This window comes from Augochlora pura, chromosome 2 (genome assembly GCF_028453695.1).
Source record: "Augochlora pura isolate Apur16 chromosome 2, APUR_v2.2.1, whole genome shotgun sequence".
Classification (NCBI taxonomy): Eukaryota; Metazoa; Arthropoda; class Insecta; order Hymenoptera; family Halictidae; genus Augochlora; species Augochlora pura.
This window is the reverse complement of record NC_135773.1, coordinates 72,507-100,413: the sequence shown is the minus strand read 5'-3', so window position 1 is coordinate 100,413 and position 27,907 is coordinate 72,507. Positions and strand designations below refer to the sequence as shown.

Here is a 27,907-nt window from a genome sequence, read left to right as displayed (position 1 = left end):
AATTGGATTTTTATTACATTTATCGTCATTTTTGTACATTGAAAATCTATTCGCATACGTACCTACGCACATACGTACAGAAATGAATGCATACATACATATGGTGCACGTACCGCTTGCGCGTACGTACAAAAATATATTATATATGTACATGTATGCGATGGATATTTATGCTTGCATTTTTGCATTTGTTTTTATCAAACGGACAGAGACATGCCAACAATATGGTCACTACGTCCATGGAAGTATAGTAGACGCTCGTTTCTTTTCGTGTACGTTTACACACAAAATACACACGATACATCTATTATTTCGCGAACTCTTCCGACTTTAATTTCCGTGTTCACACGAATAGTTGTAACAGTGGTAGCATTCGGTTGTGGTACACGAGTACATACGTACAGTATAATTCGTTTGGTCGATAATTTGAGAAAGAAATTGATCGATAGAAATAGAACTGAAATGAAGGAAGATTATTCAACTATTTCACCAACTGATAATTATTAACACTTGGTATCGTTAGGACGTAAATATCTTACAAATACATATTTGTATAGCCGAACGCGCGTAAAATACCGTTTGATTGTCATTCGATCGATTTCTTTGCTTCTTGATCCCACTTCGAGTCTTATACGATAAATTTTCATTCCGACATTTTGTCTCCTGTTTCGAGCGCGCGCATTCTAACGGCGGCGCAGACACGACACACGCACATATTTATAATTTATGTATACGAATTCATGCGACAATCTAAACTATCTAATTTCTGCGTTTGACGATCAGGGTAGATCAACTCCACGACCATCTATATCCGTACAGGCAGGCTCTGTGCATTTTAAGGTGGAGAGAGAGAGAGAGAGAGGCCTAGAAATATTGACATTTTACGTAATAATTTCATCGGTATTTCTATTATCGAAATAAGAAGCAGAGTCGGTAGAATCAATCGAATCCCGATGAGATAAAGTAACGATACAGCTTGTTCTTCTCGATAAAAACGTGCATCCATTGCCAGACCACGTTACCCGTAATCCATGCAACAAACGAACCACGGCATGCGGAATGTATCACGGTCCCTGTATACATTACATGTAGAAATCCTTTATATAGATTTATAGACTTTAGAGTTTCGTTTTTCGAGAACAAAGAGTTCGTTACACATATGGATTACAGATAACGGCGAAGAGAGTCGGTAAGAAATATTGAAACGTTGTAAAGATGTTGCAAACGAAGATTCATTTAAGCATGATAAACCCAGCGGACGTGTCAATCTTTTCGAACAAATTTCCATTATGTACACTAAATACGTATCTATTAAAGTATAAAGCGAGATGAAGTAAAAATATGTGCGATAAACAATAGTATCGAACTATGCAACTGTCGACGTCGTATTCGAATCCGCGCTACCTAACGCGTCAAATGTTGTCGCATACGATCGTGCTGTTCACAGAATTATTATACCAATCGAGTTTGCAGCATATGTATCGTAATGCGAGATACTCCGGAAGGCAGCGACCAATTAAGGTCTTGTGAAACGATGCCGGTACGATGTCCAGGCGAATAATTCTACGAAAAGAATAGATATACTGATAGTACACATTTCGCAGCTTTACTACTACATGTATATGTATGTATGAACACGTATGTCTATGTCTCACGTCTCTTTATATACTCATGTCCACGCGTTTATGCACTTCAATGTGTAAAATGTCGTTTCAACTACTTCTCGTTAACACATACATCGTAGAATCGGGTTACTCGAGACGCAAGAGTACCAACGATCGATTATATCGAGATCAGTGAGAAAGTAACTCGATCGTTTTAGGCAGTTAGGGCAGCTAGTTGGTACTTGTATATTTGACAATGCGAAAGATCAATGAAACGAGCGAGCACCATGACCACCGATGAACTTTCAATGAGAAGCGGAGATACTTAATTACGCATGCTAGATGATTTCATCGATTCCCTGTCTACTAGCGCAGCTGCTACAGTCACGACTACAACTACGGCTACAACTACTACTACAGCTACGTGTTACGCTACGGCTACGTCTACAAGGATGATGTCAGGAAAATTGAACGATGCATGTCTACATGCGTTACTCGGTCAGCAACATCAATGGGCGAGAACGTCATAGTTGTACTTCACACGGGGTCGAGGCAGAGCTTTCAAAGATTTCTTATAACACTCTCCGTTAATTGATCATCGTGAACTTGTGATCGAATCACGACTCACGACTACAGTACTACATACATATTATATGCATCATCTCGGTTCGAGAAAAAACACTGTTCGCAATTGATCCGTGTTCACGATGTTACGGGTAAAGTCGTAGCATAGTCTTCGGTTTCTTTCAATGACCGATTAAACATTTCCGTTGTGCCCTACGTTCGCCACTTCAACTTACTCTGCATCGCTTCCTGTCGAATGCAAGTTGTTCGAGGCTGGTCATTTTCTTTTCAAATACTGCACATTCCCGAGAAAACGTAGGTACAATGTATTTTGATTGCTCTTTATTTCAAGTTGATTCGATTCGATTCGATTCGATTCGATTCGAACCGAACCGAACCGACACGTCCTCCATGGATGAAGCTATGTACGCGAGACTTATGTAATTTATTGTATGATTATGTCGGAATATGAGTCCTGTTGACAAGAACGATGCAAAGCTATGATATTAGGAGGTGTGGTGGCATGTAATATTAACGCAGAGTTGAGCATGGGACAACTACAATTTGAAACACCCTACGATTTACCATTGCTGTTTAAGCATGGGCAGAGCGCGTTCAGTATTCGATTGCAGAACCCACGTGCACGATGATTCCAGCCAGCGATACTGTCGGTACCTTTTAGTCTGGTTCCTACGCAAACAGATATACAGTTTTCAATTTTTTGGTTGCTTTTCTGCGCACTTCCACAAAACGTAGGAAATCTTTGCACTACACTCTTCCCGCATCCTATCCACGTAATTCCATAGAAAGCATCGAATCGAAAATATCAAAAATATAGAAAATTATCGTTTCGAACGTTATGCTTACCTTCATGGACGCCGCTTGTCTGAAACATGAAACAGATTAAAGCGATCAACGGGATATAATGACAATTACTGCTGACATTGTACATATTGTACTTTCAAGATCGTTTACCTCCGAGTAGAGTTTCCTCTTCGATGCTTCTGTAGACGCCGTTTCTATAACGCCTTTAACGAACTCCGACGTTCCCTTCATGAGTTCCTCATCGTCTTTAAAGGCATCTTTCTTCTGATCCAATGTTCCGGTGGACAACATTTTCTCCCGTTCCTCAATGCTCCATTTATTCGTAGCCGCTTCGGTCATCGTTAACGTGGCAACCGATTCGGTTCGAATTACACAATTTCGAATCAACTATTCTCTCTGTCGCGTACAACAGAAACGTATTTAGATCTCGATAAACCCACCTACAGACATCGTCTTTCAGAACAATTTTAATTTATCAAGAACACGTCACAACTACGAAACAATGCAGACTCTTCTTCTTCTGTTACAATAGCTTTTTTTCCCACCTCTCATTTTATGTTCCTTGTTCTTTTATTCCCTTGACGCTTCGGTTATTCTCTTTTCTGTTTTCAAAGTGAAATCCCACGACCTGAAATTACTACAAAGCTAATCCCGCAATCAACACCGACAGCGATTACTACCGTTGACGGTTGTATCGGTGACGGTGGCGGCAATGATAACGGTAGCGATTGTTAGAGAAGCCGCTATACTACAGATCATTATTATCGTTTTCCTATATTCGATTGGCTGAAAAAAAAAAAAACAGAACTACGTATGCATTCACTGTCTGTATGCAACTATATCTTAGCATGTTAAACTTTTATGGTCATTCGTACAAGATACATGCTCGGTAATCGTAAATACAAAGGATGCATTACAAATTTACTACTATAGCACTTATATTGTAGTTTTATGGATGATTACCAATATCTTTGTCTACAAAACAAGATACTTTTCACGCAAATCTGCTGTTCTTAGTCGAAAGAATGAATGAATGTACAACGATTGTTAACGCTCCCTTTAAGAAAGCTACTGTTCGAAGGTACTTCTATTGCGCGTTATCAGCATTGAAAATATAGAAAAGGAAAGGTTTGCTTACTCGTTTCGGGAGAAACTCTAGGACAATGGGGCGGTTGACCTTTCGGGCGTAGATATCGAGCTACAGGTGGTGCGCATTCGTGTTACAGCGAAGTCTGGATCCCCTCTATCCAATATCAGCATGCAACCAGATGGTCGCCACCCGCCACCTCTCCCGATGGATATCGCATTCACCTGGCCATAACTACCTGTCGAATACTCTTTAGTCTGTACACTGAATATTTCTTCAACGTTCGATTAAATTTCAATTACATACTTATAATCGAACCAATTTCCAACGATTTTATCGCGACGATTTTCAAATGGTTCCGCTCGTCCCTCGACAACTTGTTTTCTCGACCGTTGTCTGTCGCGTGTACCAATACCGTATCACTTTCTCCCACAAATACGTCTTATTACCGTTCAATTCGATCAATCGTTCAAATGACCGATGTTGCCTACTTTCACGAAATACAATATTGTAGAACCCGTTAATAGTAATCGATACACCTGTTCCATATCGTAGCTCGCAATTCGCAATACGTCCGGTCACCGATTCATCCCCGTAACGACCGAACGACGGTCTGCCAGGTTTACGGCGTCGAAGAAATCACCCTGGGAAAATGCTTCCGAGCATGCGTCGTATTCTCGTGCTCGCGTTTCGTATTCACCCTTTGCACTATGTACTTCCACTGCTCGCCAACTCGTAAGCGCAATCTATGCATTACCTTTTCTGTACTACGCTATTCCGATCTTTTTCCATATACATTTCTGTCGTTAGGTATTCGTTTACGCTATATGCAGTCGGTATTAAGTTAAAATCGTTGTTCTTTACCGTTGCTGTCGCTTTCAGGTTCAAAGTCTCTATATTCCGAACGATCCACGCGTTTCTTTTTTTAAACGAACGAGTACGAAAAACATGATGCGAGCGCATTCGACGAATTGAAAAATAAACGCAAATATCAAACCCGAATACGTATAAATACAAAGTATATACGCATCGTATCGATATAGTTAAAATTCGAAATCAAGGTGGTATGCCATTGAAAACAGAGCTACCTAGGAAACGAGCGCGACAGAGAGCGATAGGGAGATTTCTAAACATAGCACGCGATCAATATAGGTAAATGGATCTCAATAATCGTGTCCGTTGAAAAACCATACTGTGACAAGTTAAACACGTTGTTCATGCAACTCGAGCGCATTAGTAATAACAACCGTAAGATTCTTTTCCGCGATTAACCGTAATGAGATGAAATTTAGCAATGCGCATGTTCGCGATACAACATTGACGATAATCCAATTTTCAAAAGGAACGTTATCAATTCTTTGAACGTATGGTAGCAATACATGTACAGACGTATGTGTAGATATATATATAATGGTATGGTTTGATTGCAAGGTCGAACATACAAAGGTCACATAAGCTCGCTATTTCCTAGCCCGCCTTTTTTTAGAAGATACACGTCTACTGTATAATCTCCAATTTTGCTGAATAATTTTTGCGGCGTGATTCAAACGAAAATGTTCTACCTTTGCTAGGAAAACATTCGTCGCGTTTAATTCCCGTTCTTCTTTCAACCGATTGTACAAAGCAAGTTGCTCAAAAATTTCATTCTGCAACATAACGTATAATACGTGTATCAATAACAACAATTTTCTATGAACTTTCCTTTGGTTTACAACCAAGAGATCATGAAAACAGTTGTCAAAGTCAATTGTGGAATATAAAGAAGTGAAATCAAACACACCTGCGCGATAGCGCAATCTTTGTTAAGATTATCTTTATCTTGCAAAAGAGCTTTTTTATAAGCATAAAGGGTTCCAATTGTTTCATCGTACTTCTTCAATTGGTCCAAACATTGTTTCCTTGCCTTGTAACTGTAGAATTACAAGAGACGATAATTTATTGGCATTGCTATTACTAGCTTCCATATAAAACTTGTTGCTTTCATGAAACATTGTAACTTACTGCGCATCATGCAAATTACTTTCTCGTTGGTTATGCATCTTTTTCACAAAATTCAGATGAATCGCAAATGATCCTGCTTCATCCTCTTGTATACAGTTTCTGCTAATTTCACAATCGTAACTCCTAGCTAACATATTTGACAGGAACTCTCTACTAAAATAGAACTATTTCAAACTTTATTTTGAATACTATTATTTGCTCTATAAAATTGCTAAATAATAAGTACAGTCATACGTACAACTACATAATTGAATTCTTTTTTGCTACAAAGGGATTAACAAAGAATATGTATGTTCTTAAAGGGCTTAGAGTAATATGTTCTTACAGTAATAATAAATTTTCTCTTTCTACCATTGTATTACATTCTTTTGAAAAATATTTTCTCCCGACAAGCTACCATTCTTGCATAAAAGTTGATGCATCACAGCAACAATTGGCAGTAGCAGTTAGCATAGTAACATATATCTATATTGTACTGTATTGTATTATATTATATTCTATTACATTACACTACATTATACTATATTATTGTGTACAATGATAAAGTTGCAAAAAATGATAGCATAGTTCATTTCTATACTTAAAAATTGGACATTGATTACAATATTTCCACTTCCAATAAACGCGAAAAAACTTGTTTACGGCACAAATATCTGGGTTCTGACATCTGAGTTCTGCCCACTACCTCTGTCTGTTATGAAACTGGACTGGGTACTAGGTACTGACCTGAATTGACCGAATACTTATTAAGTTTCCCAATTTGGATACAAAACCTGTTACGTTTCTTCCATTCATACGTCTGTCAAAAGTGAGAAGGTATGTATTTAGTAGGCCAAGACACGCCAAGGGATGTCTGTCAACATTCGACGGTGACGTTTCTTATAGGAAAAAAACTATAGCATAGTCCGGGGACTATCTGCACGCCGCCAATTGGAATACTGCTAAAACGCTCAAACTGTTGGTCGAAATCTAACCTATGAAAGCAATAATAGTTTTATAAATATTTATAAAGTGGCAGAAACTTATTCATTAATTTGATATTTAAAAAATGTCGATAAAATAGAAAACATTAATTATCTACATTCTCTACAGACTTTGCATTGTGGCGCCTCTTTCCGAAAAAAATGAAGTTTCGATTTGGGTCCATACCGTAGTATGTACGCATATGAATGTATTTATGTGACGTATATACATTATGTAGCGAAGTGTTCCGTAGTCTGTTAGCAGGTCCTTGTATTTTAAAAAATATAAGTAGACGTGAATGGATATAATTATGACTATCTGTGGGATGAATTTGATGCGAATGATTCGCAAAAATATTTTGTGTCCAATAACATTACTTTAAGCAATCAGTTGGTTTATTTAGATTTTTCGGGAGGGTAGAAAAGGGGTGAGGACATTTCTGTCACATTTCTGTTATCTGAAGAATCACATGCATATAGTATACGACTTGTAAATTATAATTTTTAATGTAAGTACGTAAGTAAATAGTGGTCGTTTAAAGCTACAACAATTGAAACATGTAGTCGAAAATTGAAATAATTGGCAATATATAATTACAGTTTCCTAAATCGATTTATTATATAATGGCGGGGCTAGAAGGTTATGAATTTGTCTATCACAGAAAGCCAACAAAGCCTTTGAGAGACGATGATAGTTTTGCTTATATGTACGAACAAAAGGTTATTCGTCCTTTGGATGTGCCTATTCCGCACCCGTTAGCCAAAGACATACCTTCTGAAGATGGTAAGTTTTATTAAAACTTTTTATTTTTATTATAATAAGTATGTCCATTGTTTTATGAAACAGTCATTATTATTTATTCGTTAGAATAATTTATTCAACATATATTTTTCTATTAACTTGTTTCAGATACTATTCTGAAAAAGTATGTCGACATTGGTTGTGGTCTAGTAACTTTAATTACAGAAACTTTATTGGTACATCCATTTATTGTCCTACGAAGACAATGTCAAGTAAATCCTGGATCAGCAAAGTACCACATAATACCGATTACCTTGATACCTGTTGTTGCAAGGCTTCATCAGACTCAAGGCATAAATACTCTGTGGAAAGGGATTGGATCGGTCTTACTTGTAAATGGAATGGTATTAGCTATCGAGGACTTTGTGTGTAAAATTACATTATGGCCAAAGTAAGGTGATCCGTTGCGAAATATATCATTTGTTGCTTGTATACACATATGTAAATATTCTAAACCTGCGATTGAGAAAGTTTTCAAACCAAATGCACTCAATTTTTAAGTTTTACTTTTCCATTTGCATTATTGTACAGCTATTTGTATTCGATTGTGCGTAACGATAAAGTAAACAGACACTTTATTTTAGGAAAATGCCATGCAGCATCTCGTTAAAAGCATTCGTTCAACACATTCTCCTTAAATGGTAATGACATGTTGGCAAATAAATTTTATCGATCTTATAAGTCTAAATACAAAAAAATATTAATAAAAAACACAATAGTGTTTCGATAGGTTTAACCGCACCATTTTACTCCGCATCGTTAGTTGAAACGGTACAGTCCGAAATTGCATCCGAAAGCCCTGGAATATTGGATGTTTTTAAAGACGGCGCTATTCGCTTGGTAGAAGTGAGCAACAAGGGTAGACTAATTCCTATATATGCTCTTCTACCGCCGACTATTGCATATGGAGTTTCGAGATATCTTTTCACCACGACCGTACACAGAATTACCAACTACATTATGCAGTGTAGGCAAAAACGTTCACAAGAATTAGGGGTAAGTTGTTGAACAATTACAAATTTATTTATCGAATGGACAATGGATTTATGTTGCTTCCAGGGTGCATTCAGCAGATCTCTTATATCCGAAGTGATTCTAAACATAGAACTACAATCGATTCTAGTCTCCAGAATTATGGCAGACGTATTGTTTTATCCATGGGAGACCGTAATTCATAGACTTCACCTTCAGGGCACTCGTACTATTATCGATAATTTAGACACGGGTCGAAGCGTAACACCTTTACTAACTGGATATAGTGGAGCACTGGATTGTTATAGGACGATAATTTCGACCGAAGGTCCTCTTGGTTTGTACAAAGGGTTTGGGGCTCTTCTTTTACAATCTGCTGTACATTTAATAATAGTACGATCAGTGAGTTGGATTTTGACAGGATTACGCACGCCGTAAACTCTGAAACCAATATCTGATCAGAAACCCTCTCATCGAACATATTATTGGTACTGAACGTGCATCGTAAACCATATTATTTCCGATTCATTATGAATCTTTGTAAATTTATTTAAAATAAAATAGATCAAAATAAGTAGATCAGAGATCAAAAACATTGTACATACAAATTCGATTAATTAAACCCAAACGCTGATTAGGAAGAAACAAAAGCTAGGTACAGATAGAAGCAGATGTTTTATAGTTATATGTAAACCTTCGATTTTAATTTATTACTAATAAAAAAATGAATGCGCCAATCCTCGTAAAGTATACATTCTATGAAATAGTATCATTTAGCTTTTGTTGTACATGCTTACTTTATCTCGCGTTTATCTTTTTCCAATTTATATCGTATGTTACACAGCCTTTCTTTTATGTGCATACATAATATCGCATGTACAGAATTTTTTCAATTAGTGTTAAATCGTTGCTTTTCCTTCGATGGAACCATCTTCATAGCATGACAGTAGGCATTCTTCTCTCGCTGTTTCTACATATATGTGAACGACTTTATGTATGTTATTAGGGGTACTATTGGGATTGAGCTCATAGAGTTATAACTTCCCGAGGAAATATAATGGAAATTCGGACATTTTTATTTTACATTACAAGATTATTAACAATAGATAAGTAAGGTTTTGGAAAACAAATGTTTAAAACACAGTCTTCTAGAATCTTAATTAATTTATTCAATGTACGTTAAGTATGGTACACTTTTCGAACAAACCTATGACAGCTTGAACGAAAAATGAACGAAATTGTGTTTGAACTAAACTTTATTAGGTAAAACCGTACCTATCCATTGGTGACTAAGTCGTGAAACCTATAAATTCGATCTATGCGTCCGTGTATCCTGTCGTTTTGTCTTGACATTTTTAAATTTTTTCGATGCTCACTGCAGCGAAGGACATCGAAAAATAGTTTAATGCTACACGATGATTTCGCACAATGTAACACTAACTAAAAGAGTACTGCGTAATGTACACAATATACACGTACGTGTATATCACTAAAGAAATGTCAAAACTACGGTATACAGTTCCTAAATTTCTAATTTCATCAATTTAGCTAAACTATTATTATATACAATATGTTACAAAATTCTTCGATTACCTACAGGCACGATATCGTCTTTCACCTATAAATGTTCATATTCGTTCATAATGTTTTTTTCCTGTTTGATAAGTTCATTTCTTTTACATTAAAATTTCGATCGGATAAGACGAAGCATCAACGAGTATTGTCGCTAAAGTTTTATGATTTTTTCAACACAAACTTTATCGATTTCGTTATAATAGAGCAATATTTCATAGAGAATTGATGCACGAATGATACATTTGTAAAGAACATAAATATGAATTGTCTGTCTGGCCTCAATCTAGCTAAAATATATGAAATAATGGAAATTTGTTAAGTTCAATTCTTTGTACACAAACCGAAGTGTAAAGGAAACAAGAGCAATGTTGTAATTAAACAGCTGTTTCCGCTTAAATATCCTTTTACACGACATCGTATTAGTCAAATACAAAATTGAAGAGAAATCACCGTTTGTGTCAACTTGAACACGTATATATATCATATGTATATAGAATTTATTTTGCAATGTTGACACAATGTAAAAGGTATTTACCAATCGATTGTATCGTCTTTGCTTGTTCTATATGAGAATCTCGGTTTTTAAAAGAATGAGCGTCGAAAGAGCCCTATTCTTCTCGCGTTTGACTTAATAATCAAGCAAAGGGCCTAGTTGTTTTTGAATGGATTATTTGTTAGTTCTGTACATGTTGAGCTTGGAGTTCTTCCTCGGTAGAATCGCCTTTTTTAACGTATTGTGGTTTCTCCTGTCCTTGTACACAACCTTCCGTCACATGAACGGACATTACATCGCTACCCGGTACCTCGAACATCGGTTCTAACAATAACGATTCCATGATAGCTCGAAGTCCTCTGGCACCTGTTTTCTTCTCCATCGCGAGCGCAGCTATCGCACGTAAAGCATCCGTAGTGAACGTCAATTCTACCTATTAAAATTATGCGAATCAGCAGTATTCTGAGAATTTCGCAGACAAGATGAAACTTTTTTTAATTTTGTATCGTTGGAAGCTCGAGAGTTGCTAAAATTGTTGGTCTTTAAAATGTCCCAAAACAATCCACGGTTGTCTTCAGCATCGAACATGTCTCTGCCCGAAGACTGCCCTTCATCTTTTCTATTCGCGACGGTGTGTACAATCGCAGAGTGTGCCAACTCTCGACCTCCCAAGGTTAGTATGTACCAGCCTTAAGTACCTTATCCATTGAGAATAACATCTGATATTGAGGTACCATGGCATTTTGTGGTTCGGTTAGAATTCGAACCAACATATCTCTATCGAGAGTGTGGAAAGGTACTAAAACGGGAAATCTGCCGACGAATTCTGGTATCATACCAAAGTCAATCAAATCTTTCGCTTCGACTTGTTGCAGTAAAAAGTCCTTCTCCTTGTTGTCCTTTTCCGTCGATGGTGACATATTTGCAACGTCTGCCAAACTAGCTGCTCTCCTTCCAGGGCTTTCCGAAGAAGGCGTTGCGCCGAATCCTAGATACTTCTCGGTTTTTCGCCGTGAAATCAACCGATCTAATCCGTTATAAGCACCAGAAGCAACAAACAAGATATTCGTAGTGTCGACTTGCAGTGTATCACCGCGTAGTTTCCTAGAACTGTTTCTTTCAGGGACGTTCACGATCGTGCCCTCTAACATTTTTAACATCCCTTGTTGAACGCCTTCTCCGCCAACGTCTCGCAATTGATGTATGCCAGGAACGGCACCAATCTTATCGACTTCGTCTAAAAATACGATGCCCATTTGTGCTCTGTCAACTACATAGTTGGCATCTTGGAGGAGTTTTGCTATCACGCTTTCTATATCTTCACCGACGTAACCTGCTTGCGTTAACGTCGTGCAGTCGCAAATAGCAAAAGGTACATCCAAACACTGAGCTATTGTCTGCGCAAGCAATGTTTTTCCACTACCGGTAGGACCAAGCAACAGTATATTGCTTTTCTCTAATTTCAACTGGTGTTGTTTACTATCCAAAATGTCCGAGCCAGGGACCGACTGATTGTTACTCGACTTCTGCTCGTTTCCGGGTGCAAACTGTTGAAATCCAACACCAAGTGAATTCCCAATGGTAGAGATGTGCAACAAGTCTGCAAACCAAAAAGACAACGAGTTCGTTTTGCTTTACATTTCAGATATAACATAGACGCGAATAAATTGGATGCTCTACCGGTTCATTTGGAACTGGAATTTGAAACAAGTTATATTTTCTCTTTCTATGGGACTATACGTAAAATGGGGAAATCGTTATTTACGTGGTTTAAGACCTCTGTGAGTGAAGGGATGATTCAGATCTGGTGCGCCGGTTGAATTTGTGGATCCTTGCATTGGATTCTGCACTGGTAAGTTATTGTAGATTCGTTTATAGTGATTATAAACAGCAACGCTCAGTACTTTCTTAGCAAATTCTTGTCCCACAACGTGTTTATTTAGGTACTCAAAAATCTGAGAACATGAAAACAAGTAGTTAGCCTATGGTCTACATACACTATTCTTATGCCCATCCATTCATTCTTAAGATATAGAACATGTGATACAAACCAATTTATATTTCTAAAGGGTATGTTTCCTCCAATTCCCAAATAAAGCTATTACCTTTTTAGGTGGTGGTGGCGGCTTCCTATAAAATCCTTGTTTCGTTTCGTCCGATCTCAAAGCTTCTTTTAAGCTTTTTTTCGAATCTATCTCCGAGAGTACGAGGAAGAAATGATGGCATTTCTCACATTTTACAAATCTTGATGATGCTAATAAACGAAATGAAATCTTATAACTGTATGTCCTTGTCTATGATAGACGATTCCGAATATAAGTATTATTACTTACACACAAACGTTTCCACATGCGTACACGGATCTCCACATTTTGGACAAGTCAAAGTGTTTTTTTTTCCTCCACCACTACCTATAGAAGACACTCCGCTATTACCATCTTTGCTGGGTGGTGTAGGTTCTGTGGGCGCTTTGCCCAAGGTACTACCGATTGTCAAGGACCTGGTCACAGCTACTCTAACAATTTTGTGAACTAACAGACTTTGGTTAATTATTTGCACAAAAATATAACTTTCATTTCTTGTTTTTACAAATGTTATAGATAGTATTAAAAACTTACCATGATTGGCTATATGATTAGAAGATGCAATGCGTCCGGCACTAATTAAACAACAACGTACGCAACTCATACTTGTATAGGAATATTTGAATGATACGGCACGGTACGGAAAGAATATTAGCAAAATTTCTTGTAATGTAACCTGCGATTGTAGATCATAATTAAAAACACATTGATACAGATGTTAAAAATAGTTACAGAAAAGTATGGGAAAACAGATAAACGTATAACAATTTGTATTACATTTAGAAAACAGCACGTACTGCAGAAATTATGTCGTCACTGACTGAAAAATAAAATAAATTACGTGTAATTGCAAATGCTAATGGAATTTTAAAAAATTTAGAAATAACGAACGAGAATATTAGAAAACTATTTAGAGAACAATTAAATGTAACGTTGTCACTCGGCGTTTATAGAAAGAACGAAGATGTGATATATACATTAGGAAATCAAAATATGGACACGAGCGCAATATCATTATAAAAATAAACTCTGAGAATGCTCGAAGTTGTACGAAAACACTCAAGTGTCGAAAATACTAACCTTTCAAATAAACACAAGCACAGATATTGTTTATTATTCACAATATATTCATGTTTATTACAAGATGCGTAATAGATCGAGTCGCCCAAATAATGATTTACTAATGTGTTACCGAGAGTGAAATCGATAAGTCCATTAATTTAAAGACGCGAATGTCTGACACATCGGGTTAGAAGATTCAACAATCGGTTGACCATGATTCAAGGTCACTCGCGATTATTTAGTAACACTTTTTCGGTTGTACGTATCGATCTATAAATTTATTAAAACACAACTACCTACTGGTCGAGGTAATTGCAATTTAACTCCATGTCAATGAAACATCTAAAAACTACTAAATTCTCTGACACTCGTCTCGTACTACACGATGGTGTGTACGCACGTTACCTACATACGTGGCCAATATGTATACATATGCTTACACGTGTAGATGCGCATGATACATGCATATATGCAATCAGCCACGGTTACAAAAACTTTGTAGCTAGTCTCGCTAACAAACGTTCAATCTCCTTCAAATAACTGATGAACACAGTCAATTATTCATCACGTTGATTCAATGAGATAAATCTTTAGGCAAAAACAGTACTTCGAGCTGGTACATATATAAACAATATGTAGACTAGAATTTTCTAAAGGAAGTTTTAACCGTATGTACTCCTTGCAAGCGCGCTCACTTGACAAAATGACGTTCCTACGAACTGCATAACAAAACGTCATTATGTTTACACGTACAATCGCTTGAGGGCGCCCGTTTAGAATTTAGATTAGATGATATGGAATATATATGTACATACAGAACGGAACCATGCGACGTGGTGCATAAAAATCTATGACACGTTTGACCAAATTGGAAATTTCGTTTTATTTTTATCAAACTGTAAGGCACTTGAACCAATTTATCATAAAATTTTACGAGCCACAGGTTTCATTGGACAAGTTAGTTCAGCGCAAATATCCGATTGGAGTATTTCTTCTATACCCTGTAAGTTGTAGCTGCTACTACAGCAGTTGTAGGGCAGAATGCCGGGCACGGATCTATAAATATTGTGCTGTTCTAGTCAGCTGTGTACATGTGTGTACAGTACCCGGGTGTCAGCAAAAAGGTTATTTTATCATAGAGGATACATATTTATGTATAAGGAATTTTCTATACATTGCATATATCATTGTGTTCTATAATTTATAAATAAAGAATTCAAGTTGTAACGATTGAATTCATCTGAATTTAACACCGTAATCTGACAGACATTATGACTGTGACCAAAACTTCGATCGAAATTAATAACGAGGTAATCTTAGACAATATTTTCAATTACCACAAAAGTAAAATGATGTAATCAATGTTTTCTTTAAATACTTAAAATACTTTAAATACTACTAAATAATTTTCTTTACTTTCATAGCATCTAGTTATTTTTTAATTTAAAATCATTGGTGTCTTATTCATCTTTTAGATTGTTTTATTGAGGCAGAGTGTTCGTCGAGCTCGTATTTGCGTGATAAATAAATTGGTTAGAGAAGCCAAGAGACTGCGTACGAATCGTGGTAACGAGAAACTTTCCGAAAAGAATAAAAATAAAGCAGAGAAATGTTTAAAGGAGGTTTTCGAGTTGAAACGTATCAAGGACGATGAAGTGTCCAAATTTGGAATCATTAATTTCGAGAATTTGCAGCACATACTACAGAATTCAGAAACCGACGATAGGACCAGAGTCACGGTAAAAGTTGTTCGTTACAAATGTTTAAACGATAAGATCGTGGAATTCCTAAAGAAGTTTCCAAACTGTAAAGAATATATTTCTTTGAGTGAAAAAAATCATTTACTGAAAAAGAGAAGGAAGAACTCTATAAGTAAATACGAACAAAAAGATTCGAAACGATTGTCAAATAAAAAAGATGACAACAGCGATGGAAATATCCGGATAAATCTAAATATAAAAAAGGATGGACAAGACGTAGACGTCGAAGAAAGTAGCGTTAAAAATAACGAGAAAAGCTCCATGTTCGTTAGCAAGGCCGTAAGCAAAGAAGCTACGGTCAAGAGATTCGCAGATATTGTGGAAGAATCTGACACATTAAGAGTAGACGATAAATGCGAAGAAAATAAAGAGCACCAGCATCGATCGATGTCGTTAACCGTTCCGAGATTAGACGATTTCTTTCTATGTTCGGATAAGACTGCTGCACGCATAAATACTGGAATATTATCGCCGAAAGAAGACTTAAATATTACACCTAGGATAAACAGGATCGCGTCGAAGACTATTGACAAAAGAAGCGTAAAGCGCGATAATTCTACATACGGAGGGTCTGAGAGGAAGCAAAGCGATAAGAGACAACGAGTGAATGGTAAAAATGTTTTGTATCATATAAATAATGTGAAAGAAACGAACCGAGCGATTACCAAGAAGAAGCAAGGATTTCCAGGGTCCAAAGAAGCGCCTGCAGACGAAAAGTTCATACAGACAAAGTCTTTGAAAAATGAAAGCTTACATCCGTCGTGGGAAGCAAGAAGAAAATTACAAGACACGATGAAACAAGGATTTCAAGGGAAAAAGATTCGATTCGAGGAGACTTAATTCATTAGTTCATTCAATTACGACACGTTTTTGTACACAGATATTTTATTCTATATATGAATAAAGATTTTAATTATTCATTAATTTTGTTTTTATTCAAATATCGACTTGACTTATAAATTGTATAAAATGGCGACGACATTTACAACGACAATAGAATCGACGTGTAAGTACAAGTAAACTGTAACTGCGTCCAGCGCTTGAGTTTACGAACAACATCTTTGCCACATTGAATTTTTCGTACGCGGTGTGTTATGCTCGCAACATACGTATATATTTTATCAAACGTTATTAATTAATGAACATCTTATACGATCGACTAGTCGATTCTCGAGGTAGTTTTCTACTATTTCGTTATGGTCAATGCAGAGACGTTTCGTAGAAAATGTGTTACTCCAATACACTGTACAGACGCAGATACTGCAATACGCAAGAAATGAATAAAAGGTAAACGGTTATCGCAAACCATTTTATCCATGTATATCACACCTCGGCTAATTATCTCGTTAACTCGAAGTACACTTGAAAGTTGATTCGGTGCCTGTAAACGCGAACCAAACTAGTTTGGTTCGAGTAACATATCTAACATGTTTAGTATGATCGGGTTTGCATCGGATTTTCATTTTCGTTTGTTTTCCTTTCATTTTCACTCCTCCCAACCCCTCACCGTCATTCCACTGGCAATTCTATAGATACACGATCGAATTATTTGTAGTTTGTCATCTACGCTATTGGATAAACCATTATATGGATAAATTTCATTATTGTATTTCAGTAGTAGGTACACTCGATATGTTACTTTAACAAGTACAAGGAGTAGAGAATTATTTATTCGGTAAACATAGAAAACTAGTATTCAAATATTTTTTGAATTGTTAATTTTGTACATGTTCTATAATACATACTCGTCATTCGTCAATTACTGAGGCATGGTATTCAATCAAGCGACCGACAGAATGCAAGTTGGAACACGTTAACAACATTAAGCGCTATTCGAACTAGGACGAGTCCGCGAGTTTCTCGTTCGGTCGGTGCTCGTGGAATTACAAAAAATTATTATTATTATTATTATTAATTAACATTATTATTATTAACGAGGACATGGTTCATGTATCAGCAATTTCTTTTTGAAAAATTTCACGGACGATACATGTATTACAATAGGGTATACGTGTAAAGAAAAAAAAATGTAAATTGATGCCGGATAGTTATTTTATCTACCGGCAAAAGATGGTGAATGCATTATTTTTTTTTCGCCAATGTACGTTGTTTCTCCGCGTGTGTAACAAGTTGAGAATCGACGGATAGACCTTTGCGTCGACGAACCGCATCCATGTATTTCTTTGCTCTGTTTTCACTGTCTGCCTTGTCACCGAAATGAAGATATTCCTCGTCGGTGGAAGGTGTCCAGTAAGGATCTTGCTCGATCACCTACGATATACAACGCAGAGGTAATACTTGAAAATCGTTGGATTATTACACGCAATCGGGTACAACGATTAAACCGTATCGACGCGACGTACAAATAATGAAATGGAAATAAGGAAACATAAACTGAAATAAGAACAGAATTAAATACTGCATTACTTGTTTCGATAACGATAACCGTCGGAAGTTGCTCCGTTTAAATATTTATGAATGATTGGAGTAGAAGTAACGGTTAGCGACACGCGAGGTCGATTCTCGATCGAGAAAAGTGGAAAAATGCGGAGGAACGCGCGTTCCTCGGTATGAAAAAACTTGCCTCCCAATGGCTGAAAACCAGTTGAGGACTAGCCAGCCCGGACGTTTGAGTTCGCAATTCTCTGGCAAGTTGGAAACTCTCTGGTACGGGTAATGTTGCCAGCACGCGAAATCGTCCACCAAATCCAGTACTATCCGTAGCGATTACACGGCCTTGTCTCTTTCCAAATACAGCGTACAATTTTCCTAAAACAGAAATATTTTCAAACGAATGAGCGTCGACGAGCAGCATATGAAATTGTGATTAATCCATCTCATTCGAAGACTAGAATCTCATCGAATTAAAGACTCGTCGCGTATGATACAAAAATTTGGTTCCCTTTTATCCGAAGAAAGATAAATCAACTAACTAAATCAACTAATATATATATATATAATATATATATATATATTCATCGGAATATTTTGTATTTAGAATGACCCAATAGTTTTTCAAGAATCGCTTTAGCACTTGAATACGGGAATCAAAATCTCGGTCCGAATTCAAGAATTTTCTATGTACATGTTACCCTCGTACACGTACCCGTATACGTACACATAATAATACACGTACTCTATACCCGCTGGAGGAGTCTAACGCACCCTATCTGTACACGCACAACACACTTTCTTAGCAATCCCATTGCCAAGTTTCGTTCCCCTCCCTTCCTCAAGCATTCATTCATGTCGTTCAGTGGTTCTCTCGTAAAGTAAAACAAGTTCCCCGAAGGTTCGATAAATATGTCTCCACCGGATCGTTATGGCGGTTTTTATGGCATTAGGAGAATTGCGCGTGGAATTTAGGCGTAACTCCTTTGTAAAATGAAGCTACGTAGGTCCGATTCTAACAAGTTAACTGGAGTTCCACAAGCCTCGTTGGATAGCTGCACGGAAGATGCACATTCAATAGGCTTCGCTCGTTCGGTGCATTTTTTCAAGCGTACTAACCGGGAATTAATATAAAAGAATTCTCGTAAAAGTTGGCCGAACAGAACGCATCGGATTGGATCATGTACTGATCGGAGCGAATCGAATCTGATTGGATCTGAATCGTATCGAAATTGATTCGTGTCGAACAATTCCAGTCAAGCGAATCTATTCATTTTCAGGAGCATCGATGCAGGGAACGAGGCAAGCACCACCACGACGACGACGACGATGACGACGACGACGACGACAACGACGACGATGCTTCTCGAAACATTCGAGTAGGGAGAGCGTGGGAATGAGAGAGCAACAACTGAAGAGGAACAGAGAGAAAGTAGGAGTGAATGGATCGTGGCCTCCATCAATGAAACAGCGATCCTCAAACGTACTCACTCTGACCAGCACGGCGCGTACGTATCTATCGATAGATACTATCTTTCCTGTTTACAGATACAGTAATTATCCGTCCAGGTCGCCTTTTGCGTAATATTTGATACTTAATTATGGGAATCGTCCAATGTTTTCTACAATAAATATACATGATACTCGCGTATGTTATACGATGTAATTTTGCTCGTCGACGTTATACAGTTATTATTTGTACCGTATTATTTCACATTTTCGTATATTGTACATAGCGGTGTATGCCAGTGATTCGAAAAAGTTCGTTCTTCAAAAATCTCTGTTGCGTCGACGATCGTATGAAGCGCGTGCAACAGGAGAGAAAATCCATTCAGCGACTTCGGCAAGACCCAAGCAGAGAAAGGAACGAAATACTAGATCGCGTAACGTACACGTACGTTATATAAGTAAGCGTACCTGCACGGTCTGCACACATTGCTGTTCATTCTAGAATATATAAATAGAATTAATTATCGTCTTTCATCGATAGCATCGCGTTTTCGGATTGTCAGTGAACGTGTGCAGATCGGAAAATAGAAACGCGTGTACAATCGTATACGGATGTAACAAATATTCAAAGAGCACGGTAACGATAAGGTGAACCGATCTTTTGCATGCAATTTACGGAAACATTCGTATGACAAAGGTACCGCGAATACATGAAAAATTATCGAAATCCATTGGAAAGAACGATTCCTAATGAGGACTTTCTACTGCAACAAACTGATTAAAAGAATAAGCAAGGAGGCGGAGACAACAAAAAATGCGATAAAGTTTTATGCTATGGCGATAACGATCGGATCGACCACGAGTGTTGAACGGATGAATGGAAGGATATTGAATAGTAGAGTAGAGTAAGAAATAGTAGAGTATGGCAGAGTACGCTAGACTCGAATAGAGCAGAGTGGAATAGGACAGAGTAGGATCACGTGGAGTCAAGTCGAACGAGTTGAATAATGCCATGAAGAGCTGAGCGTAGAATAAAGCAAAGAGTGGAGTGCTGTGGAGTGCAGTGGAGTGTTGTGGAATGGAATGAAGTGGAGTGGAGTGGAGTGGAGTGGAGTGGAGTGGAGTGGAGTGGAGTGGAGTAGAGTGGTGTGGTGTGGAGTAGAGAAACAAGAGAAGGGAGTACTCATTCATGCTTTGCCTGTAGCTGTTAGAAGTCCAGTTGAACGAATGGTACAAGTTCGCGTGGCACGAAAGTTGCGATCCGGTTGGATCTTTGGTTGATTTTGATTGCGTCGCGCAAGCTAGGGCACAGACTACGCGCAAACTGCTTCGTAAAGGAGATAGTCGGAGGAGAATACGAGACTAGAAGAATTGAGAAACGTGAAAAGGAAGGCGAGAAGAAAGGAAAGAGGAACGATCGTTGAGAAGACGTTACGTTTGTCCGTCGGTGCCTACCAGTGAAAATGTACGCTACTTTATCGGCGCGAAAGGATAAACGCGAAAAGACCGAACGCTTTCTTGTGTTTGGGATAAGATTCCGTTAACCATAGACGGTTCAGGATTTCTTTCGAGAATCGAGTTTTCATTCGAATAAAGCGTACACCGTTTGAAAAGTGATTCGGATCGATCGATTGGTAAGACGCACGTGAGATCGCGTCGAAAGGGAGATAATTTACAACGACCTCGTTTCTTTGACCCCAGGCTCGACCGCAGCATCGATCGACCGACGACGATCCGAACGGAGCAAGCTGTACGTCCGATTCGCGTCGAAAGAAAATTGCTGGAGAAAGTTTTCTACGAGTTACGAATTCCGTTATTTTCGATCGATCGATCGATCGATCGATCGATCGGTCAATCGACCGACAAACGTCCACACTGTACTCGCGGCTTCCTCTTCGAGACGTTCGAGATGTACGCGGCGACGTAAGAAACAGGAATCTGCTCAATCTTTGACGGTGCACGACGCTTCGCGAACCGATTTTGCGAGCGATTCGCTTCGAAATCGCTTCGAAATCGCTTTCAAGTCGCTTCCGAGTCTCACCGAAATCGTTTCGAATTCTTTACGCGTAATCGTACGCGCGTTTTCGCGTCGTCTTCCAGCGAACTTAGTCAGCTCGAAACACCTCGGCAAGTGGTCGCGTCTTGATTTTCGCGATGCAAAGTATTTTCGATGAATCGCGACGATCGTTGAATCGTGCCAGATGCGCGTGTACGAATCCGCGCTGTTATCGACTCGAGCGTTCGATCGATTTTTAACCCGACTCAAGAATTTATCATCCATCGTCGATCGTGAAAGGAACCGTTCGCGAACGTAACGAACGCCGACGAAAACGAAGATCGAGGCTGTGAAGAATGGCCGATTTGATGTGCCTGTTATTGGCGATGTTCGGGCAGTTGTTTATTCGCGAGATTCACGGTAGCCTTCTCGGCGTGGAACTCGACGAAACTGGTCAACGATTGCTCAACGAATATTTGTCCCTCGACGAGGGCAAGTACCTGACGGAACTACGCCAGTTTCGAGACACGACCATCAAGATCGATTCGATCGATAGGAAGAGAAAGCATCATCCGGTTCATCAACCGCCCAGAATTCTTTATCAAGTCGGGGTAAGTTTGATACCTAAAGTCGGGTATCCTGCGACAAACAAAGATTATTCGGCCACAAATAGAGAGATCGATTAATCAAGAATCAAATTCGCTTTATCCGGTTTCGTCCATTTCATTCGTCAAAGTTTACACAGCTATTCCAGATTGCGCGTTATGTGGTAATCACTGCAATACTGTAGCGTGCATTGCTCGCACGCGTACGCAATAACCAAGCAATATCGGATACGATGGTTCGTTAACGAAACAACTTTGCTCTGGGATTTCGACGCGGCGTTCGGGACGAAATGTTTTTAGGCGCGATTCGTCGTGCCATCATCAATGGATCGCGATGTAAATTTCATTGCAAAATAATAATTCGTACTTTCGATATTTTGGCTCGTCGCGGAGCCACGTCTAACGCGTTTGACGTATACTCGTCAGCCTCGTTTATGTTCGTCCACCTGCAGCTTTTCGTTTTCCTCTTTTCTTCTTTCCTTTTCTTCGACGCGCGAGATTGGTCGCAGGTTTCTTCTATGGTTGTGGAGCGCTCGTCTCGGTTCTTATTTGCCCGATTTCGCTGGCCAAATGTCGATCCCGTCAGTCTGTTACAAGTAGAAGCGAGTAGTTGCGCGAAAATCTGGCAAATCTCACCGCGCATCGTCGAGGCGTTTACATTCGCGCAGATATCTCCGATGTCGGAATGTGTTCTGGATGGTCATCTGGTTGTATGCGCGAGCTCGCCATCGCGTGAGCGTGCAAGCGAACGAGCAGGGGAGCAAGCAACTACGACCAGGTGTCATTTTCACTGTGGTTGTGAGAGAAGCGGGAGACTCGTGAGAACTTCCGGATGAATCGCAAAACCTTTCCGGTCCCCCTATTATCCCATTTTAGTTTACCGCCACCGGCGGCATTGATACGAACGATCTTCTGGGAATATCCCAAAAGGAAGAGACGCCTAAGGAAGAAGGGAGTAGTAGGAGAGAGTAGAAGCAAAGAACGCGGCGGAACGGAAAGGGCATCCGTCGACCAAGGGGGTTTCGAGCGAATGGAAAAGTCGTAGAATGTTTTTAAAGCAACTCCATCGGCTTATATATTCGGATGCCGCGGCGTGACGGTCAACAATGTTATCCCATAGCGGTAACTTTGACGTTGCAACGCTTGTGTTTGAACGTTGACGACAACGACTACGACCGCGACCGCGACCGCGACCACGACCACGACCACGACCACGACTCGACCAACGATAGATTTTGTTCGATTGGAACGTCGTTGGTAGACCCTGCCAAAAAAATCCTCGGCAATTTCGATTCGTAACGTAGGAGAATAAAAACAACTGAAAGAATAAAAAGTACAAAACTTGGACGGATCAATGAAAAGTCGACGAAAGTAACGAAAACGGTTATCCGTCCTCGATTTGGGGAAAAGTTCCATCATACGCTATAAAGGATACAAGACCAGATGGATTGTACAAGTATGTATAAAGTGTTTGGCTCCGATTCTCATTTGCTGCCGTAGATTGCCAACGGCGACTCGACAGGACGTACGTGATTGCCCCATTCAGTGGATTGACCGAAGCTCTTTGAATAGTGCAGTTAGACTAGATGCCTATTCCTCGACGATGCGACGCGAGAGGATGCGTGCTCTTCAACGCCTTTGCTACGCAAATTCCTCTTTCTTCAACCGACATCCGCGCATTCGCACACCTTCTTCTTCTCTTATGGCTTCTTGGCTTCCGACTTTCGACATGCTGACTCCCTTTCCATTTTCTTCTCCTCTCTCTCTCTCTCTCTCTCTCTCTCTCTCTCTCTCTCTCTCTCTCTCCTTCGAACTTGAGAGCGCACGAATTGATATTTAATTCTGTTACTGCAATTCGACTACAAGTTTTAAGAGTATTCGACTACAAGAGTTATCGTAAAGATTTCGTAGGCCTGGGCCCACAAATCAGAAAGGAAGCCGTTGCGGAATCATAGTGCACAATATTAGATTGCCATCGTTGTAGTTACCGTTCACACGGTCCTACGCGCATCGACGTATTACGAGTAGCTTGGATTTTCAGGATAGCGAGGAAGAGCTGCCCGAATGCTCGGATCGAAGCGAAGTTTGCAGCAAGGTGGATCTATATGGATCACCGTGGGTCGAGAGACAATGTCGTTGTCCGGATGGCCGTAACTGTCCTAGTAGCTTGCATGGAGACGACGGGCATACAATAGTCGATAAAACACGGCAATACAAGCTTTGCGAACCAGTGAAACATCTTCCTATCTGTCGTTACTTCAAGTAAGTCGGTTGTTCGAACAAGTTCGAGCGATGGAACGCGTACCGCGATGCGCCGAACCGAGAGTCGCGATGAGCCGCATCGCGTCACACGGATCGTTCCGCGTTCTAATCGACATCGAGTACAGAGAGCGGGTTCACTGTTTGCAGGGACATCACATGGACCTTGGCGCCAGGAGGAGGTCCGGCGAATGCGACCATTCAACGAGTCTACTGCCGCTGTCGGCCCAGCAGCGTGCCCTATCTAGTTCGAAGACAAGCGCACAGGTCTCCCGGAGGAAATCCAGGATTTATTTATGCTTTCGCGTGTTCTCCGCAAAGCGTAAGTTCTTTGACTCTGTGCTGTTCAGATTTTTCTTGATCGCGCATAATATACCCATTGCGTTTCCTTTCGTTCCGTTTCATTTGATTTCGATTGGCCAAGATTCGATGGGAATGTGTTGGGTTTCAGAGACTCCGGTGTCAACACAAGGAGCCTTGTCGACTGTTCACCGTACGCAAGAGACGGACCTCGCAACTCGAAGAAGTGAACGCGTCGCCCCTTTGCCAATGTCCGAAGGGTCATCGGTGTCCCAGGCGTCACACGGATCCGGGTTCACTTCCGGCAAGATCCTATTCTGGCGTCTTGGAGATTAAGACTTATAGCGGATATTGCGTGCCTTCGCAATCCCATCGTTCCGAAGCGGTTTACACCGTATAAAGCAGAAACTGTCACCGTCCGCATCCCCTTTTACGTCGCTACACAGCCCGCATAACGTGCACAGCCTATGCAGCTCGCCGGGCCTATACATAACGTTTGTGTATAGCTTGTACAGCTTCTCTATTATAATAAGATTACTGTGCGACCCGTAGGATCGTTGGACGAACTGCTCGAGAATCTGAATCGACTCCAAACTGCAGAGTGGATTAGAGATCGTCGACAATGTACAGTATAGATGTTGCGTTGGCATTGGCGTATTAGTATTTGTTGTCGTTATTATACATATAGAGCACATCGTAGGCTATATGTTGTGTATAGTATTCGTTATTTATTTTGGTGATCTGAATCGTTTTGATATTGATGCCGCCGATTCAGCTTAATCGGAATTGACGACCCTTTGGTCGTGCTGTATTCTTTCCGACGAGCATAGCACGTAGAATGTAGAACGTGGAACGTAGAACGTAGAACGTAAAAACGTTGTATCGTAGAACGTCGTATAATACGGTTGCGTATATACGCGATCGAAATCGTGCCTCTGCGAACAGAGTCGATCGTCTCGCAATGTGAACCGCAAAAAATTAACGAGTAATCGGATTAAATTACGACGAGTGTAACGCTTCCTTCCATCGAGATCGTTCGGTATCGTTCTCGTTTGCGACCATATCTCGTATATACATAGGTTTCGTACACCACCCTATCTTACGCGCTATACTTTGTAAATATTATAATTTTCTCGAGGACTCTTGGTAACGCGGTATTGTACCGATCTAACGCTATATCAGGAAAGATGTGTTTTTACCATTAGGCACGTCATCGGAGTATTACGCTATCACCGTTATACCAGATGTATCGTAAAGCTGCGGTAACGAGTATACCGATTCAATAAAAAGACACAGCCAATTAATCCGCCGCAGCTGCTTAAAATCTTCGAAAACAAATAATATGAAAAATTTCAAGAATTTTTAAAATATTTCTAAAATATTGAAAATTTCGCATCGATGCGCGCGAGAGCATCGTCGCGTCGGTCCGGTATTTTCGCGAGTTCGCTCGGCGACGCTAGATGGCGAAACAGTTCGGTGACCTCTGTATCGCTGGTATCGCGCGAAAAATTCTCGACTTCCATGTACGCTGCGCTAGATTCTGCCAGTACAAGAGTCGCGCGAGGAACGTTTGAAAATTCGACGACGCGTTTGCGGAGCCATATACGATATATGTACGATATAAACGTAGCTGCAAAATCGAACTCTCGCACGGACGCTTTCTGCTCAGCAAGAATTGCGGTAGCGCAACAGAGATTCGCGGCATCGGTCGCATCGCCCCAGCGATCGAATGTCGCTAATCGATAATAAGTTTACGAGGCGTCGTATACGGTATACGAAGTACACGAGACGCACAGCTCGCTTAGAAAAGATCTGGCGCTTTTACTTTTTACCGATAGTTGTCCTTTTCAATGAAATTTCGGTCGCGAATTTATCAGCTCGACGCGCGCGGTCGTTGTCGCGTTGTTGCTTCGTTACACGGAGATCGCGTTTCGCTTCGATAGAGAAATATTCGAGCGCATCGAGTGATCGTATACGTGGCTCGACCAATGAAATTGCTACGTAACTGTACCGCGCGTTTTCCACTGGTTCCATTTCCTTCTTTCCCTGAAATTCATTTAGTCTTATGAACGAGTTGCACCGGCTCGATCCTACCACAGGATCGCGCAACTAAAAAATGTCTACGTAATCTTTGGTCGATTAATCCCGAATGTATATTTAAAAGCGAAATACCATCGATTGTCTGTCAAAAGACAATGCGTGTGTACTACGCGACGACATTAACATTTCGCCAGGTTACTGTCTTTAGCAAGTAAAGTGATCGGTTAATGATCTATATTTTCAATTGACCGTGTAGAATATTTAACCGTTGCATTGCTTGTTTCGAGATCGACGCGAGCTACGAGGCGAGCTATGAGACGCGGAGGGCAACGGAGCAAGGAACGATCAAATTAGGATCGAGATCGAATAGAGAATTTTCCGACAGGGTATGCATTGGTCACTACCGACTATTTGGTCGGTGAGAACCACGGTGATTTCATGCTCGATATAGTTTTCTGGTATTCTATCGGACCCGCGAAAAATAGCGGTATCGTTACCGATGTGCGCCGCGCGCGATTCGTTAATTTTCCCGCCTCTTGCTTCTTGGTTTCTGCAAGTCGCGTTCGAGTTTGGGTTCGGATTCGCATTCGAGCCCATTACCCAAGTCCTAAACAACAGAATTCGTTTTACTCGATAAGACGAAGCAAATAGTAATAGACCAGTTTGAAACGCTCCTCCGTATCGCGGTATCGACGGTAGAATCGATCGAGTGTATTTTATGCTCGAGTAGTCGTGTCCTACTGACGGTAACGGTAGATCGTCGGCTCTCTAAAGGAGAACATTTTCACGTAGACGTCGGTCTTGCGTTTATCTGTCCATCGTTTATTTTATTTCGATCGATCGATTTTCGAAATTTTCGATATAATCCATGTATTAACCGCTGTAGCGATCGAAGAAGATGATGACGAAATCGTGCAAATAATCGAGGGAAAGAAAAGGAAAGGAATGAAAACAATAAGAAACGCGTAAACGGAGGATGTCGAGGAAGCGGAACAAGATTTAAGAATCGCGATGGTAAGTATGTAGGTAAGCTGTGGGTAAGATGCATGGGGGGGGGGGGGGGGGGGGGGGGGGAG

General features: G+C 39.9%; 6 protein-coding genes across 26 annotated transcripts in view; 3 read left to right on the top strand and 3 right to left on the bottom strand.

Moving 5' to 3' along the window:
- Positions 1-2: 2 nt before the first annotated feature.
- On the bottom strand, positions 3-6,937 carry LOC144478493 (uncharacterized). 8 transcript variants are annotated; one of them, XM_078196440.1, is made up of 7 exons: positions 4,387-5,527; positions 4,132-4,318; positions 3,539-3,779; positions 3,144-3,389; positions 3,036-3,054; positions 2,754-2,858; positions 3-1,563 (listed from the first exon to the last, which is right to left on the bottom strand). In XM_078196440.1, the coding sequence occupies exons 4-7, from the start codon at positions 3,330-3,332 to the stop codon at positions 1,517-1,519; spliced, it is 360 nt and encodes a 119-aa protein (XP_078052566.1). In that variant the 5' UTR covers positions 3,333-3,389; positions 3,539-3,779; positions 4,132-4,318; positions 4,387-5,527; the 3' UTR covers positions 3-1,516. The 8 variants fall into 8 exon arrangements, 3 of the variants coding, with proteins under 3 accessions (XP_078052566.1, XP_078052565.1, XP_078052564.1); XM_078196439.1 differs by having other exon boundaries at positions 3,144-3,433; positions 4,387-5,526; XM_078196438.1 differs by having other exon boundaries at positions 3,144-3,779; positions 4,387-5,526.
- Positions 6,797-10,032, top strand: LOC144478489 (mitochondrial outer membrane protein SLC25A46). Its single transcript, XM_078196433.1, has 7 exons — positions 6,797-6,897; positions 6,967-7,552; positions 7,644-7,827; positions 7,954-8,236; positions 8,430-8,486; positions 8,565-8,841; positions 8,905-10,032. Exons 3-7 carry the CDS (start codon positions 7,668-7,670, stop codon positions 9,253-9,255), a joined length of 1,128 nt encoding a protein of 375 aa, XP_078052559.1. The 5' UTR covers positions 6,797-6,897; positions 6,967-7,552; positions 7,644-7,667; the 3' UTR covers positions 9,256-10,032.
- Clpx (Caseinolytic protease chaperone subunit) lies at positions 9,964-14,746 on the bottom strand. 6 transcript variants are annotated; one of them, XM_078196423.1, is made up of 8 exons: positions 14,472-14,746; positions 13,747-13,789; positions 13,504-13,645; positions 13,219-13,416; positions 12,991-13,139; positions 12,651-12,840; positions 11,584-12,485; positions 9,964-11,318 (listed from the first exon to the last, which is right to left on the bottom strand). In XM_078196423.1, exons 3-8 carry the CDS (start codon positions 13,571-13,573, stop codon positions 11,067-11,069), a joined length of 1,761 nt encoding a protein of 586 aa, XP_078052549.1. In that variant the 5' UTR covers positions 13,574-13,645; positions 13,747-13,789; positions 14,472-14,746; the 3' UTR covers positions 9,964-11,066. The 6 variants fall into 6 exon arrangements, with proteins under 6 accessions (XP_078052549.1, XP_078052552.1, XP_078052548.1 ...); XM_078196426.1 differs by lacking the exon at positions 14,472-14,746 and adding an exon at positions 14,332-14,448; XM_078196422.1 differs by lacking the exon at positions 14,472-14,746 and adding an exon at positions 14,050-14,444.
- A 298-nt stretch (positions 14,747-15,044) lies between these two features.
- On the top strand, positions 15,045-16,715 carry LOC144478488 (serum response factor-binding protein 1). 2 transcript variants are annotated; one of them, XM_078196432.1, is made up of 2 exons: positions 15,045-15,155; positions 15,507-16,715. In XM_078196432.1, the coding sequence occupies exons 1-2, from the start codon at positions 15,123-15,125 to the stop codon at positions 16,629-16,631; spliced, it is 1,158 nt and encodes a 385-aa protein (XP_078052558.1). In that variant the 5' UTR covers positions 15,045-15,122; the 3' UTR covers positions 16,632-16,715. The 2 variants fall into 2 exon arrangements, with proteins under 2 accessions (XP_078052558.1, XP_078052557.1); XM_078196431.1 differs by having other exon boundaries at positions 15,093-15,341.
- A 6-nt stretch (positions 16,716-16,721) lies between these two features.
- The window catches only part of LOC144478483 (elongation factor-like GTPase 1), a 24,976-nt gene continuing 13,790 nt past the window's right edge, over positions 16,722-27,907 (bottom strand). For 4 of the 7 annotated variants that reach the window (XM_078196410.1, XM_078196408.1, XM_078196412.1 and 1 more), the window contains 2 exons: positions 18,376-18,560; positions 16,722-18,062 (listed from right to left, as the gene is read on the bottom strand). In XM_078196410.1, coding sequence (XP_078052536.1) covers positions 17,874-18,062; positions 18,376-18,560 — 374 coding nt within the window. In that variant the 3' untranslated portion in view covers positions 16,722-17,873. The remainder of the gene's footprint in view (positions 18,063-18,375; positions 18,561-27,907) is intronic. The other 3 variants (XM_078196413.1, XM_078196416.1, XM_078196411.1) reach the window with 2 other exon arrangements.
- On the top strand, positions 20,783-26,097 carry Aos (protein argos). Of its 2 annotated transcripts, XM_078196436.1 has the most exons (5): positions 20,783-21,265; positions 21,333-22,238; positions 24,274-24,494; positions 24,642-24,813; positions 24,943-26,097. In XM_078196436.1, the coding sequence occupies exons 2-5, from the start codon at positions 21,984-21,986 to the stop codon at positions 25,189-25,191; spliced, it is 897 nt and encodes a 298-aa protein (XP_078052562.1). In that variant the 5' UTR covers positions 20,783-21,265; positions 21,333-21,983; the 3' UTR covers positions 25,192-26,097. The 2 variants fall into 2 exon arrangements, with proteins under 2 accessions (XP_078052562.1, XP_078052561.1); XM_078196435.1 differs by having other exon boundaries at positions 20,783-22,238.

Bases quoted from the DNA above. Each gene is read 5' to 3' on its own strand.
- LOC144478493 (XM_078196440.1), bottom strand. From the start codon at position 3,332: ATGACCGAAGCGGCTACGAATAAATGGAGCATTGAGGAACGGGAGAAA. The intron at 1,564-2,753 runs GTAAATCGTAGG...TTCTTTTCGTAG, and splicing joins CCCATGCTTAAACAGCAATG to AATTATTCGCCTGGACATCG.
- Aos (XM_078196436.1), top strand. From the start codon at position 21,984: ATGGCCGATTTGATGTGCCTGTTATTGGCGATGTTCGGGCAGTTGTTT. The intron at 24,495-24,641 runs GTAAGTCGGTTG...CACTGTTTGCAG, and splicing joins CCTATCTGTCGTTACTTCAA to GGACATCACATGGACCTTGG. The intron at 24,814-24,942 runs GTAAGTTCTTTG...GTTGGGTTTCAG, and splicing joins TCGCGTGTTCTCCGCAAAGC to AGACTCCGGTGTCAACACAA.
- LOC144478489 (XM_078196433.1), top strand. From the start codon at position 7,668: ATGGCGGGGCTAGAAGGTTATGAATTTGTCTATCACAGAAAGCCAACA. The intron at 7,828-7,953 runs GTAAGTTTTATT...AACTTGTTTCAG, and splicing joins AGACATACCTTCTGAAGATG to ATACTATTCTGAAAAAGTAT. The intron at 8,487-8,564 runs GTAATGACATGT...AAAACACAATAG, and splicing joins CAACACATTCTCCTTAAATG to TGTTTCGATAGGTTTAACCG.
- Clpx (XM_078196423.1), bottom strand. From the start codon at position 13,573: ATGAGTTGCGTACGTTGTTGTTTAATTAGTGCCGGACGCATTGCATCT. The intron at 13,417-13,503 runs GTAAGTTTTTAA...AAAGTCTGTTAG, and splicing joins TAATCATATAGCCAATCATG to TTCACAAAATTGTTAGAGTA. The intron at 11,319-11,583 runs GTACTTAAGGCT...TAATTTTAATAG, and splicing joins TGTTATTCTCAATGGATAAG to GTAGAATTGACGTTCACTAC.
- LOC144478488 (XM_078196431.1), top strand. From the start codon at position 15,303: ATGACTGTGACCAAAACTTCGATCGAAATTAATAACGAG. The intron at 15,342-15,506 runs GTAATCTTAGAC...TTCATCTTTTAG, and splicing joins CGATCGAAATTAATAACGAG to ATTGTTTTATTGAGGCAGAG.